This window comes from Amblyraja radiata, chromosome 7 (genome assembly GCF_010909765.2).
Source record: "Amblyraja radiata isolate CabotCenter1 chromosome 7, sAmbRad1.1.pri, whole genome shotgun sequence".
NCBI lineage: Eukaryota > Metazoa > Chordata > Chondrichthyes > Rajiformes > Rajidae > Amblyraja > Amblyraja radiata.
The window spans coordinates 6131961-6148996 of NC_045962.1; the positions used below are offsets into that span (position 1 = coordinate 6131961).

Genomic DNA, 17036 nt, shown 5'->3' on the forward strand with positions numbered 1-17036 from the left:
GAGGAGCTGCGTTGTAATGCAACGCAAAGGGATCTAGGGGTATTAGTACATGAATCACTAAAAGTTAGTATGCAGGTGCAGCAAGCAATCAGGAAGGCCAATGGAGTTTTGGCCTTTATTGCTAGGGGGATTGAGTATAAAAACACGGAGGTCTTGCTGCAGCTGTACACAGTATTAGTGAGACCACATTTGGAATACTGTGTACAGTTCTGGGGTCCATACTTAAGAAAGGATGTACTAGCCCTGGAGGCAGTGCAGCGAAGGTTTACAAGATTAATTCCTGCAATGAGGGGATTGACATATGAGGAAAGGTTAAGTAGGCTGGAACTCTACTCTTTGGAGTTTAGAAGAATGAGAGGCGATCTCATTGAAACATATAAGATCGTGAGGGGCCTTGATCGGGTGGATGCACCGAGGATGTTCCCAATGATCGGGGAAACTAGAACTAGAGGACATAGTTGCAGAATAAGGGGGGGCTCTTTTAAAACTGAGATGAGGAAGAACTTCTTCACCCAGAGGGTGGTTAATTTATGGAATTCACTGCCCCAGGGAGCAGTGGAAGCAGAAACTTTAAATATATTTAAGACTAAAATAGATGGTTTTTTAGCTGCCAAGGGGATAAGGGGCTACGGGGAGAGGGCAGGGATATGGACCTAGGTATGGTTAGTATAGTAAGACCTGAGTGATCTCCTGGACAAGTGTCGATCGCCTGGATTGGGGTCGGAGAGGAATTTCCCGGATTTTTTCCCCGAATTGGACCTGGGTTTTTTTCCGGTTTTTTGCCTCCCCCAGGAGATCACGAGGTTCTTGGGGTGGAGAGGGGTGATAGCGGTATAAAGGGGAGGGTAGTGTCTTGTGTTCTGTGTCTTGTGTCTACTGTTTGTGGGTAAGTGTGTCTGTTTAGTGTTCAGCCATGAGCGAATGGTGGTGCGGGCTCGACGGACCTGGTGGTCTACTCTCGCACCTACTTTCTATGTTTCTATGTTTCTATGTTTCGCCCCTTCCTCGCGGCCTACCAACGGGACTGGAGCGGCATTTCCTGCCGGGACCGGCCAGAACCTCAGTTTCGGCAGCGGCGCAGCGCTGAAGCACCATCGCGCAGCGGGCGATGCCTTACCCGGGTCACCGTGTGGTAAGTTCCGGATTGGTGTGTGACAATAAATGTCCTTTGTCCTTTGAGAAAAGGAATAGGTGATGGTTTGGATCAAGACCCTTCTTCAGACTGAGGGTCAGGAGAAAGGGAAACAAGATATATGGACCGTGATGAAGAGATATACAGAACAAATTAATTAAAAATATGCAAAAAAGGAACAGTAATAGAGGAAAGGCCATTGTTAGCTATTTGTTAGGTGAGAACGAGTACGGGCAATGAGACTCAATAGGACGATTTTGAAACTGGTACGACTTGGGTGGGGAGGGATGGAGAGGGAATGCGGGGGTTACTTGAAGTTAGAGAAGTCAATATTCATACCACTGGGTTGTAAGCAGCCCAAGCAAAATATGTGATGCTGTTCCTCCAATTTCTGTTTGGCCTCACTCTGACAACGGAGGAGGCCTAGGACAGAAAGGTCAGTGTGGGAATGGGAAGGGGAATTGAAGTGTTTGGCAACCAGGAGATCATCTAGGTCCAGGCAGACTGAGAGAAGATGTTCACAGAAACGATCATGCAGTCTACGCTTGGTCTCGCCGATGTATAGGAGACCACACCTTCAACAACGGATATCGTAGATGAGATTGGTGGAGGTGCAAGTGAACCTCTGCCTAACCTGAAAGGATGTCGGGGTCCTTGGACAGAATCGAGGGAGGAGGTATAGGTGTTGCATCTCCTGTGATTGCAGGGGAAGGTACCTGGGTGGGAAGGGATGAGTTAAACATAGTGAGGCACCCTCCCGCTGGCTCCTCGAGGACCTGAGTCACTCTTATCAAAAAAATCCTGCTTGTGGATAGGAATTTTAAATTGATTAACTCATTGTGACTATGTACGGAATTGCTTCACTTGAGTCTGACTGAAATCTCACAATTTTGCTAACGGAGTCAGACACTAACGGTTTCTTTCCCAGACAAGAACAGTCAGATCATTGTGCCTTAACCCTAGCTGTGCCACCACAATTCAGTGTGATAAAGTACATCAGTGTAAATTTTGTACAAATGCATTTTTATGCTGACAGTAAGTGAATCCATAAGATTATGTCATTGACTAGAGAAACTAATTTTCATCAAGAGTTCAAAAAGACATTCCTGTCTCATTTTGCAGCGATACTGAAGGAGCTTTAAGAAAATGGCGACTAATTACAGGTAGGGCAAAATGTCGCAACTATGTACTCAATGACAAATTGGGGCAAATTAATCGTGAACCATTCTTTGACCCATAGAACATCCCTACCTGACAACTCCGCCTAGATCAAATCCATTCTTCTTCAGCATATTAAAAGCTTTTTCCTGCTCTTGACGAATAACTTTCTTATCAATTTTAGGATCTGTGGGAACCCTGTATTCTGGAAATTTCCGTACTTTTTTAATGTAGATTCTGCAACAGAATAACAGTAAAAAATATAGGTTTCGTTACAAGCCATCAGAAATTTAAAAAAATATAATTAAACTGACTATCTTCTGCAAATGAATGCATTTTCCATACATCACAAAACTAAACCCAGATTAAGAACAGGGTAATTATTGCAGGTCAAAATCTCTCTAATATTCTCATTTGTGATAAGATGTATTAGCCCTTGAAATGACATATCAAGTTTCATACTGCGTCTTAATTTGTGTCTTCCGAAGAACCTTCGTGTTATTGCTAGGTTCATATTAGAAATGCAGGTTTGAGGTCGAGTCTGGAGGTAAGTATTTTTTTTAAGAAACTACAGCAAAACACTAAATGCTGCTGGAACTCAGCTGATCAGGGAGCATATGTGGAGGGATAAAGAGGTCACTGCTATTTATTCTACATGTCCTGCCAGAGTTAGTTTCCCAAAATGCATTACCTCTCTCTCGCCTGGATTAAATTCCATCTGCCACCACTCTGCCCAACTTTCCAACTGGTCTGGTCTTCATCCTGCTCTATCCTTAGACAACCTTCTTTGCTATCTACGACTCCTTCAATCTTTGTGTTGTCTGAAAAATGATTAATGCACCGAGCTAATTTTAAGGTCATGTCACAAGGAAAAGGAGTAATTAGGCCATTCGGCCCAGCAAGTCTACGCCATTCAATCATGGTTGATCTATCTCTCCCTCCTAACCCCATTCTCCTGCCTTCTTCCCATAACCTCTGACACCCGCACTAATCAAGAATCTAACTATCTCTGCCTTAAAATGTGTTTTGTTACCTGTAACCAAAAATTATCAGTTTGGTTGGGCTTTAACCTTCTGTTCCAGCCTACTACACAGGACTTAGTAAAACGATTTAATGACATCCATGTAAACCAGTTTATCTGTACAGCCTTTATCAATTTTCTTAGTTTAAGGATTTTTTTTACCACAGAAAATTATAAGAATATGAAAGCTGTGTTAGAGCTGAGGATTGAGGCAATGCATTTAAAGAGAAACTTGAAATGGGTTAGGAGAAAATAATTAAAGCAGAGAAAGCTCATATGGACCACAGCCAATACAAGATGAATTTGGATCTGTTTTTTTCCCCACTGAAGCCAGACAAAATGTTGCAGTTAGTAAAGCTGCTTTCTCTCCGAACTCCTCTACCAGCTGCTTCTTCACAGCATTAGCATCCAGGGTTCAAGCCTTACTTTTTGAGTATCTGTGTGAAGTTTATATGGTCTCAAGACCACATGCTATACTGTTCAATGTTCATTTTAAGTATGTGGATTAAATACTGGCCTTATCAGCAATGTCCATCCCCTTAAGATTATCTATGCTCATGTGAGAATTTTGAGAGCAAGATTGCCAATTCTTTGACCAACAATATCTCTTTTCCATTACCGACCAAGAGAAATGAATGCAAACTTTTAATCCAACTTACATTAAAGGACCATAGCAGTTTGAGTAGCATTATCATTTGTACAATTGAAACTATATTGCACTTAATACGCCTGAAACCCATAAATGTCATAATCTTATCATGAATGAATCTGTTTCATTCAAGTTAAAAGTGATCATACATTTCTTCCATTTATTCAAGAGGTGTTCTCACCGTGCAGCACAAGTGGCCTTATAATGTTGATTTGCGATATTCTCCTGTTCAGTTTTCTTAGGCTGAACTCCTTTTCGCCTTGGTCCAAATTGGCATTCCATGACAATGGCCCTACTTCCTGTAAGAGGCAGATACAAGTACTGATCAAGTTATCAAGCAGACAAATGACACTAAGCATACCAATAGCATTCCTGCAACATCTGCTCCAGCTTCAATTAAGGAACACACGTCCAATAGCTGGAGAAACAACCGGTGGCTTGTTGGCTTGGAATCAAATGACTTGTTGTCTAGGAATTAGGTGCTGCACAGAAGTTATCCATACGAAAACCCACTTAGCTTAACATGGTCCATGCCATGTTAATACTCCATATAAAACTTCCCCCCATCCTACCAACGTATTTCTTCACCTTTTTCACATGTACTTATCTGGCTTACCAACAAAGTTGAATTGGTAGTGCATCATTCTGGTTTGGATCCAGGAAATCTCATGTACTTTTACTTTCAAACTTTGTTTGAACGCACTAAGTTCTTTGGGTGACCAACCTGATATCTCCTATTTCCTTCGCTCCATAGATGCTGCCTCACTCGCTGAGTTTCTCCAGGATTTTTGTCTACCTTCGATTTTCCAGCATCTGCAGTTCCTTCTTAAACAACCTGATATCCTAATCACTTTAAATTAAATTAAATTCTCCCAATCATTATGGTGAACTTAAAAAGAGAAATAGAGTTAATGTTGCAGGTCAAATAAAGGCTTCGACCGGAGATGTTAAATTTGTCTCTTTCCACAGATGCTGCCTGGTTTTCTAAGATTTCCAGCACTTGCAGTTGTTTTTTTTAAAAATATTCATTCAGATTAATTTGGATCATTTTCCCCCTCTGCAATTTTTGTGGCCAGTCATCAGCATCAATCAGATCTGTAACCCGAGGAGCATTAATGTTCATGATCAAAACTAAAATTGGGTCAAGGACTTGGTTAGATACTCTCAGGAGGAGCTGGACGTTCAAACAGTTTTCTGAATGAAAGGAAATACAAAGGGAAATAGCAGCAGTTCTGAACGTCTTTCAAAGAATTTTGGAGTAAAAGTTGAGAGAGGGAATAAATGATAACAATAAACCAGGATGCCTAAAATTAGTAGGTATAATATAAATATTAATTCAGAAAGTTAGCAGCTTGATTAAGGATAATTGTTATACCTTTGCAAAAGCATATCTGACTAATTTAATAAAATACTTTGACAACCAAAACAGTACTATTAAGGAAACCCAGAGATGACAATGTGGTGATTTTCAAAAGGTGAAAACAAGTTTCTGAATATGGAGTTTTACCAGCTTTGTGTTTAAGTGCAAGAAAGATGTAGAGAACAACCATGCTCCACACAGATCAATCGCTCATTTACATTAATTGCACATTAATCTTATATTTTATTCTCCCGCACATTCGTTCATAAGTCATAGGAGCATACATAGGCCATTTGGCCCATCGAGTCTACACCGCCATTCAATCATGGCTGATTTATCTTTCCCTCTCAACCCCATTCTCCTTGCTTCTTCCTGTAACCTTCAACACCCTTACTAATCAAGAACCTGGCAATCTACGCTTTAAAAATACCCAATGACTTGTCCTCAACTGGCAATGTATTCCACCTTCACGACCTCTGGCTAAATAAATTCCACCTCATCTCCTTTCGAAAGGTATGTCCTGTCATTCTGAGGCTGTGCATCACTGGTCCTAGACTCACTAGTTGAAACATCCTATTCACATCCACTCTCTCCAGGCATTTCATTATTTGGTAAGTTTCAATGAGGTCCCTCCTCACCCTAAATTCCAGCAAGTACAGGCCTAGAGTCATCAAATGCTCATCGTACGTTAACCCAATCATGCCCGGGATTATTCTCGTAAACCTCCTCTGGACCCTCTCCAACGCCACCACATTCCTCCTCAGATACGGGCCCCCAAAAGCGTTCACAATACTCCAAATGTGGTATGATGATTGCCTTATAAAGCCTCAACATTACATCCCTGTTTTTATATTCTAGTCCTCTCAAAACGAATCCTAACATTGAATTTGCCTTCCTTACTACCGATTCAACCTGCAAATTAACCTTTTGGGAGTCCTGCACCCGTACTCTAGTCCCTTTGCACCTCTGATTTCTGAATCCACTCCCATTTTAAAAATAGTCTACGCCTTTATTCCTACTACCAAAATGCATGAATGCACTTTGCTATGCTGTCTTCCACCTGCCACTTCTTTTCCCACTCTCCAAACCTATCCATGTCCTTCTGCATACTCCCTGTTCGTTCGACATACATGCCCCTCCACTTATCTTAATATCGTCTGCATACCTGGCCCCAAAGCCTTCAATTCCCTCATCCAAATCATTGATATACAACGTGAAGCATATGGACCCAGCAGCAACCTCATCAGTACACCACTAGTCACGGGCGCCAACTAGAAAAAAAACCTTTACTCTCACTCTTTGCCTTCTACCATTCAGCCAACCTACTATCCATGCTAGTATCTTCCCTCCAATACCATTGGCCCTCATCTTCTTTAGCAGCTTCATGTGCAGCACATTTTCAAATCCCTACTGAAAATCCAGATAAACACAATCTACTGACTCTATTCTGTCTATTCTTCTTTGTCTATTCTGCTATTTACTTTCTCAAAGAATTCCAACAGATGTATCAGATCTCCCCTTCACAAAATCATGTTGGCTTCGGCCTATTACCATCAACCGCCCCCAGATTTTACCACTCGCCTACCCAATAGGATCAGTTTACAGTAACCAATTAACCTATCATATCCTGACTCCCATGGCTGTCTGGACTACACTTCTTCCCACCGTGCTTCCTGTAAGGACTCCATCCCCTACTCCCAATTCCTCCGTCTACGCCGCATCTGCTCCCAGTATGAGGTGTCCTCATTCTTCAGGGAATGGGGGTTCCCCTCTTCTGCCATAGATGAGGCTCTCACCAGGATTTCTTCGATACCTCGTGACACTGCTCTCTCTCCCCATCCCCCCACTCGTAACAAGGGCAGAGTCCCCCTAGTCCTCACCTTCCACCCTACCAGCCGTCAGATACAACAAATAATCCTCCGTCATTTTTGCCACCTCCAACGTCACCCTACCACTTGCCACATCTTCCCATTTCCTCCCTGGTCCGCTTTCTGCAGAGACCGCTCCCTCCGTAACTCCCTGGTCCATTCATCCCTTTCCACCCAAAGCACCCCCTCTCCAGGCACTTTCCCTTGCAACCGCAAGAAATGCTACACTTGTCGCTTTACCTGCCCCCTTCGACTCCATTCAAGGACCCAAGCAGTCTTTCCAGGTGCGACAGAGGTTCACCTGCACCTCCTCCAACCTCATCTATTGCATCCGCTACTCTAGATGTCAGCTGATCTACATCGGTGAGACCAAGCGTAGGCTTGGCGATCGCTTCGCTGAACACCACTGCTCGGTTCGCGATAACCAACCTGATCTCCCGGTGGCTCAGCACTTCAACTCCCCCTCCCATTCCGAATCCGACCTTTCTCTCCTGGGCCTCCTCCATGGTCAGAGTTTGGATCACTGAAAATTGGAGGAGCAGCACCTCATATTTCGCTTGGGCAGTTTGCACCCACGCAGTATGAACATTGACTTCTCTAATTTCAGGTAGTCCTTACTGTCTCCTCCCCTTCTCAGCTCTCCCTCTAGCTCTCTGGCTCCTCCTCTTCCTTTCTTCTTCCCCCCCCCCCCCCTTTTTTTCTTCTTCCCCCCCCCCCCCCCCCCCCCCCCCAAGTTAAAACAACTTCATTAAATACTGGGCATTCCTTTTAAGAATAATGTCAAAGCCATCAAGAGGGAGATAAAGAAATGTTGAAGTGAATGTAAACAGCCAATGATGAATCTATAGAAAAAGATGTGGTTGTTTACACCAAAAACATTTTAGGAAAATATGATAAAGCTCTTCAAAATTATGACACACTACTGAGTATTAGATTAGTTTAGATTATTTTCTCTAGAACATCAGAGGTTGTGGGGAGACGATAGAAGTGTATAAAGTTATGAGGCATAGATCGGGTAGACAGTCAGAACCAGTTTCCCAAGGTGGAAATGTCCAACTCTAGAGGGCATAGCTATAATGTGAGAGGAGGAAAGTTTAATGGGGATATGCTGGGCAGGTTGTTTTTTTTTACACAGAGTGTGTGTTGGGGGGATGAGTGCTGGAACGCACTGCCAAGGTTGGTAGTGGAAGCCAATTCAATATTGGGTTCAAGAGTCTTTTGGAAAGACACATGGAAGTGCAGGGAATAGAGGGATGTGGATCATATACAGACAGATTAGATCAGTTTAACTTAGCAACATGTTCGGCGCTAACATTGTGGGCCTGTTCCTGTACTGTACTGTTCTATGTTAAGTAAAAAAGAAAAAAATGTATTGGTTGGCACTGGCACTGGATGGCATAAAATCATCACAATCAAAATGAAGAGGGAGATCAAAAAATATCTTTCATGCAGCAGATTGATAAGATCGTATCCAAATCAGAATACAGAACCAATCTTAAAGAAAAAGGATAAAAAAAACAAAACTTTTTTTTGAGGATATGGGAATAAAATTAAACGGGCAGTTATTTTACAAAACTGGTACAAAATTCTATTCCAACGTAGGATGAAGAATAATCAACCTTCTGCACTCAAATTCAACATATTTAGGATAATAATATTAGATAACGTCCAGTGTTTAGGAAATATAATGTGACGTGTGATTGAACAGGAAAAATTATGAACGAGAATAAAAGATATATGAAATGAGCCAAGGGAATTTAAAACATTTTGAAATGTTAAACATAGTTATCTGATAACTGTCAACAAAACATTTCTCTGGTGGTAATTGGGCGTTTTACAATGAGTATTTTATTCTGACCTGCGTTCACGAATGGAATTCCATCATATGGGACATACTGGGATTTCCACATCAGTCTGGTGGCAGGTTTGGCAGGGCTCGGAGACTGCCTTGTTCCCCACACACTTTGCGTTTGTTGTTTGTGGACCGTTAATATATTTTCCAATTCAGTTTCACTCTCACAATATCCACGGTAAGAATCTCCAATTTTCTAGAATAATGAATTTAAACACAATGATGAGATGGGTCCTCTTTAGACGGTTTATTGGTATTTATGTTTTCTTCTCTGCACTCCAATTCTTTCCGCTATCTGTTATGTTATAATGCTATCAGGCTACGGCCATGTTGTAATTGGACCATATCTTGAACACTGCATTGAGCTTTGAGCACCAACCGGAAAGTAAAACATTTAAACTCTGAACTAAGTACAAAAACTAATGAATACATTGTCAGTATCTGTGACCTGAAATGCTAACTCTGTTCCCTTTCCCATAAATGCTAACTGGCATTGCGAACTTTTCCAACATTTTCTGGTCTTACTTCAAATTGCCAGCATCTGCAGTTTTTATATTTCCATCTAATCGCTGATCTGCATTAAACAATGAACACAGAATGAGACGCTACAACACTAGTGGGCCGAAGGGCCCGCTCCTGTACTATAATGACATTGCATAATCCTATACGTTTTGTTTGATATTAACTGCAGGTATTTTTAATTAGACCATGGCTAAAGGCCAGGAAGGAGTAAAAATCGAAGGACAAATAACAGGTATATGGCAGCAGGTAAAAAGACTCATTTTGATGAGTAAAATAATCTAACAAATAGCCACTTTGTGTCTAACAGTAACAATATCAAGAAAAACATGGGGCTATTTAAACCAACCTAGCTTGGGTTAAACTATTCCTTTACTCTTGTTCAGGCTCCTACAAGGAATATTGGAAAGAAAAATGCCTAAACAAAATTGTCTAAATACTGCAATAACATAAAATATTCCAGCACTCAACTTACACAAAACTAAAATATTTATGCAGATTAACATGAAGCCAACAGAGAGTCGCATTTAAACACTCACTCCATGAGATTGTGCACAAACTAGTTGGATAAGACATTTTACTCTCAAGAGACATGAAAGAAATGTTGGAGCTCCCTTTCCATATCTAGTTAAAGGAATTTCAGGCACAACATGGGTCCAAGAGAACCAGAGAGACCGACAGTCACTTTTCCTATTATTACACAATACTATCCCCCGATTCTAGTCTGAAGAAGGGTCTCGACCCAAAACGTCACCCATTCCTTCTCTCCAGAGATGCTGCCTGCCCTGCTGAGTTACTCCAGTATTTTGTGTCTATCTTCGGTTTAAACCAGCGTCTGCAGTTCCTTCCTGCATAGTACTATCCCTATTTGGGACAGCAGAAACAGCATATATTCCTCCAAATCATTACACAAATTGACAAAACATTTTAAGATTAATTTTGAAAACATGAAATAAAACAGATGGAAAAACAGCACCAAAAAAGCAATAAATACATAAACAATTTCTGTCAGAAATCTTCCAGGTTCACTACCAGATCATTATTTTTTTGATGAATAAACTTCAAAAGTATGTATATCAAAAAAAATGTCTTAAATCTGCTTTGCTTTTTGTTCATGATCAAAATCTGCAGCCTATTGAAGGATTGAAAATTATAAAGGGTAATCTTTAAAATATCTGATCTCAGACTGAAGCACCAACAATTGTTCTAAAAATGTATATTGCAATTAAGGGATATAAATTATTTGAAAGTCACATTGCTGCAATAGAAATTAACAAGGCAAACATTTAGTGGAGATCATATACAATTAGCTAATCAACCTCACAGCTCCGAAGTCTTCTTGCCCAGGCAGGGGAATTGTGTGGCAGTGGTTGAAACGGGACAGAAAAGGTGTCTTCAACCATTCTGAAATACAAAAAAAGCTATTTAGTAATATAATTGCATTATATATTTAGGAATTGTAAAACTATTAAACAGAGGCAAAAAAGACAGAATAAAGAAGTGAGTTCATTGCAGCGAGGCTACAAAAGATAAATAAATTCTATTTGCTATTGCTAACATCGCCAAACTTCGAGGACAATCAATTTCACTAAAGTTGTGCATCCTCCAAGTGAAATTGTATGTTAACAGTAAACTCTAACCATCCACCATCATGAAGTGCTTCGACAGACTGGCACACATTAAATCCAGCCTACCAAGCAGCCTTGACCCACTGCAGTTTGCCGACCACCACAACAATAGCTTTCAATTATTTCAAAGCAATAATAGTGCAGATGCTAGAAATCTGAAACAAAAACAGAAAATGCCAGATACTCAGCAGACCACTGCCCCAGATTATTACCTCCCTACAGACGCTGCTTGGCCTGCTGAGTACCCCTGGCATTTTCTGGTTTTACTTTTTGTTTGCAATCATCTACCACTAATTCATCGAAACAGAAAATAGGTGCAGGAGTAGGCCATTCGGGCCTTCTGGGCCAGCACCGCCATTCAATATGATCATGGTTGATCATCCAAAATCAGTACCTCGTTCCTGCTTTCTCCCCATATCCCTTGATTGTGTTAGCCCTAAGAACTATATCTATTTTTTTTATTGAAAACATCCAACAAATTGGCCTCCACTGCCTTCTGTGGCAGAGAATTCCACAAATTCACAACACTGGGTGAAAATGTTTTTCCTCATCTCAGTCCTAAATGGCCTACCCCTTATTCTTAAACTGTGACCTCTGGTTCTGGACTCCCCTAACATTGGAACATTTTTCCTGCATCTAGCCTGTTTTATATGTTTCCATAAGATTCCCTCTCATCCTTCTAAATTCCAGTGAATAAAAGCCCAGTCAATCCATTCTTTCATATGTCAGTCCCACCATTCCAGGAATTAACCTGGTGAACCTATGCTGCACTCCCTCAATAGCAAGAATGTCCTTCCTCAAATTAGACCAAAACTGCACACAATGCAGATATGGTCTCACCAGGGCCCTGTATAACTGCAGTAGGACCTCCTTGCTCCGATACTCAAATCCTCTCGCTATGAAGGTCAACATGCCATTTGCTTTCTTCACTGCCTGTCATACCTGCATGCCCACTTTCAGTGACTGATGTATGACACCCAGATCTCACTGCACCTCCCCATTTCCCAATCTGACACCATTCAGATAATAATCTGCCTTTTTGTTCTTGCCACCAAAGTGGATAACCTCACATTTATCCATATTTCCCTGCATCTGCCATGCATCCAACCACTCACCCAACCTTTCGAAGTCACCCTGCAGCCTCATATCATCCTCCTTGCAGTTCACACTGCCACCCAGCTTTGTGTCATCTGCAAACTAGGGGGATATTACATTTAATTCCTTTGTCTAAATCAGTTATGTATATTCTAAACAACTGCGGTCCCAGTACTGAGCCTTGCAGCACCCCACTAGTCACTGCCTGCCATTCTGAAAAGGACCTGTTAATTCCTACTCTTTGCTTCCTGTCTGCCAACCAGTTCTCTATCCACATCAATACCCTACCCCCAATACCATGTGCTCCAATTTTGCACAGTAATCTCTTGTGTGGAACGTTGTCAAAGGCTTTTTGAAAGTCCAGATACACCACATCCACTGGCTCTCCCTTATCCATTCTACTTGTTACATCCTCAAAAAATTCCAGAAGATTAGTCAAGCATGATTTCCCCTTCATTAATCCATGCTGACTTTGACTGATCCTGTCACTGCCTTTCAAATGCGCTGCTATAACATCTTTAATAATCAAGTCAAGCATCTTCCCCACTACCGATGTCAGGCTGGTCTATAATTCCCCGTTTTCTTTCTCCCTTAAAAAGTGGAGTTACATTAGTTAGCCTCCAGTCCACAGAAACTGATCTAGTCTATAGAACATTGGAAAATGTTCACCAATGCATCCACAATTTCCAGGGCCACCTCGAGTACTCTGGGATACAGACCATCAGGCCCTGGGGATTTATCATCCTTCTGTCCCAACAGTTTACCTAACACCATTTCCTGACTAATGTGAATTTCTTTCTGTCCCTCCCTCCAACTAGATCCTGGGTCCCCTTGTATTTCTGGGAGATTGGTCCTGTCTTCACTGAGGAAGACACAAACAAAATACTTGTTTAACTGGTCTGCTATTTCCTTGTTTACAATTATATATCCACCTGTTTCTGACTGTAAGGGACCTACATTTGTCTTCACTAATCGTTTGCACTTCAAATATCTATAGAAGCTTTTATAGTCAGTTTGTATATTCCCTGCAAGCTTTCTTTCATGCTACATTTTCCTCCTCTTAATCAATCCCTTTATCCTCCTCTGCTGAATTCTAAATTTCTCCCATCCCTCTGGTTTGCTGCTTCCTCTGGTCAATTTACATGCCTCTTCCTTGCATTTAACATTCATGATAAAGATCAACATGTCAATCCATCTTTCAAGTTATAAGAAATAAGGATCTCTGAGCTAACTAGATGAAAATAGAGGTAGAAAGTAAAATATGTCATGAATATGCAATTCAATATTATTTTTACCTAATGTAAGCATGTAACCTGTTCATACCTGACTGTAGTCTTTTTGGGCAAAGTTAGTGAAGACTGTGGGTGCAAAACATAGCCAGTGTTATCTGCTATTGCAGCTACAGTCACTGTCTGAAGTTCATCACTTATCCGTTTGTCATCTGTTGCATCTGCCAATAAATACAACATACAAAATGTAACTATCAGACCACATCCTCAGTGTTATAAAAACAAACACGATGCAGAAAAGACAAAATCCCCACCATGGGATGTGTGCATGACAACATTCACCATTCATCACAGTGATGGCACAGTGACACAGTAGATAATTTTTGCACCTTTCATCTCCAGCAACCTAATTTCAGTCCTAATCTGTGCTGTTCACAAGGAGTTTTCTCCCCGTAACTACGAGTTCCCCCCTCTGCTCAGGTTTTTATTTTCTGCATCTTAATAACAAGCCAGTTGTTGTGTTAATTGAACAGTGCATTTTACCCTAGTATCGGTAGGTGGTGACAGAACCTGGGGGGGGGGGGGGGGGGTGGAGGTGTTGTGATGGAGATGTTGATGACCATAATAATGGATTACAAGAAAGTAAGTGAGGGTGATGAGATTGATACGATTGCTCTGAGAACTAACATCGACTCACTGGGCTGAATAACCTCCTATGGAATAAGGAAATCCTAGATATCATGGAGCAACATAGCAAGGAAACCGACCCTTTTGGCCCTTTGGGTCAACATCAACCAAGAGAAAATATGGGAAATATGAAATATGAGAACATAAATACCCACACACATATCATTAAGAGAGGTGTCTAACGTCACAAGTGGCTTCATTAGAATGGACAAGCAGGACACATTTCCCAATAGGAAAGACTTCAATAATTACAAGGAATAGTATAAAGCAATATATGTAGAAAGCTCAGAGGGTATTGAGAATGTTTGTCCAGAATTCAAATGTGGTAGACTATTCTTAAATTAAATTAAAAAGTGGAAGCACAATAAAGATGGCGTTTGCCCTGCTTGCTTACATTGGATGGGCTATTGAGTATCAGAGTAAGGAAGACATATTATAGCTGTACAAGACCGCACTTACAATTATACAATTAATGAAGTTCAAACGAAATTTGGTTTCTGCAGTCATATAACAAGAAAAGAACCAAGACACACAACCAACACAATTTACACATCCATCACAGTGAATCTCCTCACTGTGATGGAAGGAAAAGTCTTGTCTCTCCCCTGTGTTCCATTCTTCTCCCGATGTTAAAGCCCCTGGCGGGCGATGGCAAGTCCCACGGTCGTTAAAGGCCGGGCGATGTAAGGACCCGCTCCGGGTCATCTTCAACCCCGCAACTCGGGCGGGAGAAGTCGCCGTTGCGGGAGCTCCGAAAAGCGGTCTCCCACTAGAGACCCGCGAGCTCCCGATGTCACCGTCCACCGGACCTGCGGCTGGAGCCTCCGAGCTGCTCCGGAGTCGGGTCGCAGCCGCGCGTCACCACAGCTCTCCACGTTCCGAAGCCGGCCAGCCCCACGATGGTAAGTCCGCAGGCTACGCGACTGGAGCCCCCAGGTCGTTCCAGTTGGAGGCCGCTCCATGGTGCTAGGCCCCAACGACAACAGAGACCCGACAGGGAAAATGTCGGGTCACCCATACAGGGAAGAGATTAAAAGTCCCCCCTCCCCCCCCCCCCCATATACACAGCTAAAAACAATATAAAAACCACAACAAACTATGCATTCAACGGGACAAAAAAAAAAAAAAAAGACAGACGGACGGACTGCAGAGGCCGCTGCAACGTCGGTCGCATCGCCCACACTTGGAGTATTGTGTACAGTTCAGTGCGCAATACTAAAGGGAGGATGTTATTAAGCTAGACAGCGCAGAAAAGATTCACAAGGATGATGGAGTGACTGGAGAACTACGAGTTCTCAGGAGAGACTGGATAGACCAGAAAGGAGGCTGAGGGGTGATCTTAAAGAGATTTATAAAATCAACATGGGCACAGAGAAAATGTTTAGTCACCGACATTTTACCCAAGGCAAGTGGGTCTAAATAGGTGTAAGGTGAGTGAGGAAAGATTTAAAGGAGACCCAAGGGATACATTTTATGGTAGAGGCAGATATAATTACAACTTTTGAAAGATATTTGGCTAGGTATATTGGATAGTAAAAGTAAAGAGGGATATGGTCCTAACACAGGCAATTGGAAAATAAACCGGATTGGAGAATTCTGTCTTTGTGAGCAGATGGAACTATGTTGTATACTCATCCCCACCATAGACCTACAATTTTAAGATTATATAACATAATTCCACCCGGTGGCGCCCGCAATGGCCACCTCCTTGCCAACAGTCTGTCTCATTCCTTCCTTCTCTGTTGTTTTTTAGTATGTGTTGAATGTATGTTTTAGTGTTCTTTAGCTTATTTTATGTGGGGGGTGGGGCGGTTGGTGGAAACTTTTTTAAATCTCTTACCTCGACGGAGGTGCAATTTTTAAAATCTCTTACATCGATGAGCTGGCAGCCTCTGCTGGAGACGGACTTCGGGAGCTCCAGCCTGCAGGACTTAACATAGCAGAGCTGCGATCCCCTGTTGGGGATCGACCTCGGAGCCCCAACCGCAGGAGCCTGCTGACTTTAACAACGTGGAGTTCGTGGTCCCTGGTCAGAGACCGACTTCGGGAGCTCCAAGCTGCAGGAGCTTCGACCGCCCCGATGCGGGAGCTTCGACTGCCCCGACTGCGGATGGTTCGACTGCCCCGACCGCGGGAGAATAAAGAGGGAGTAGATTAGATGTTATTGCCTTCCATCACAGTGAGGAATGTGGGGAATCTGCTGTGGTGGATGTTTATGTTGACTTTTATGTAGTTGTGTGTCTTGTTGCTTTTTTTAATGGCTGTATGGTAATTCAAGTTTCACTGTACGTTAATTGGTACATGTGACAATAAAACAGACCTCCGAACTTTTGAACATTCTAATACCTGGACACTCAATAATTTAGATTTGTGTTCATTATAGGCATTTCTTATTTAACCATTCCTTCCGACTTTCCCAACCAATCTGTAATGGATTACAATAAATTCATAAAATATACCAGTTGGCATGAAATTATAGTTGTGAACGATGTTGAAAAATGTATCTGATTTAATATGAAAATGATCATTCTGGTATTTTTTCCTAATATATAAAGTGGGGGGGGGGGGGGGGGGGGGGGGGGGTTTATACCTTCGTTCAACTTTGGCAATCATAACAAAATGTGACAATTATTTTTAACTTCTATTCTTCTATACGCCAAAGATAAAAATTCTTCTGACAATCATTTGATAATCATTTCCCAGTACAATTATGAATTGTTATTAATGATTGTGACAATGGTTCTTGCTGAACACCATTTATCATTATTTTCTTTATTTAGGATAGCAATAAAAGACCTGGTGTGTACCATGAATATTTTAGTCAAGCACAAATTTGAT

At 41.8% G+C, this 17036-nt stretch overlaps 1 protein-coding gene across 3 annotated transcripts in view; it reads right to left on the bottom strand.

Annotated features, from left to right (window-relative positions):
* carf (calcium responsive transcription factor) overlaps window positions 1-17036 on the bottom strand; it is a 90416-nt gene that overhangs the window by 57357 nt on the left and 16023 nt on the right. For all 3 annotated transcript variants that reach the window (XM_033023617.1, XM_033023615.1, XM_033023616.1), the window contains 5 exons: window positions 13606-13732; window positions 10879-10963; window positions 9047-9236; window positions 4142-4259; window positions 2384-2527 (listed from right to left, as the gene is read on the bottom strand). In XM_033023617.1, the coding sequence (XP_032879508.1) occupies window positions 2384-2527; window positions 4142-4259; window positions 9047-9236; window positions 10879-10963; window positions 13606-13732 (664 nt within the window). The remainder of the gene's footprint in view (window positions 1-2383; window positions 2528-4141; window positions 4260-9046; window positions 9237-10878; window positions 10964-13605; window positions 13733-17036) is intronic.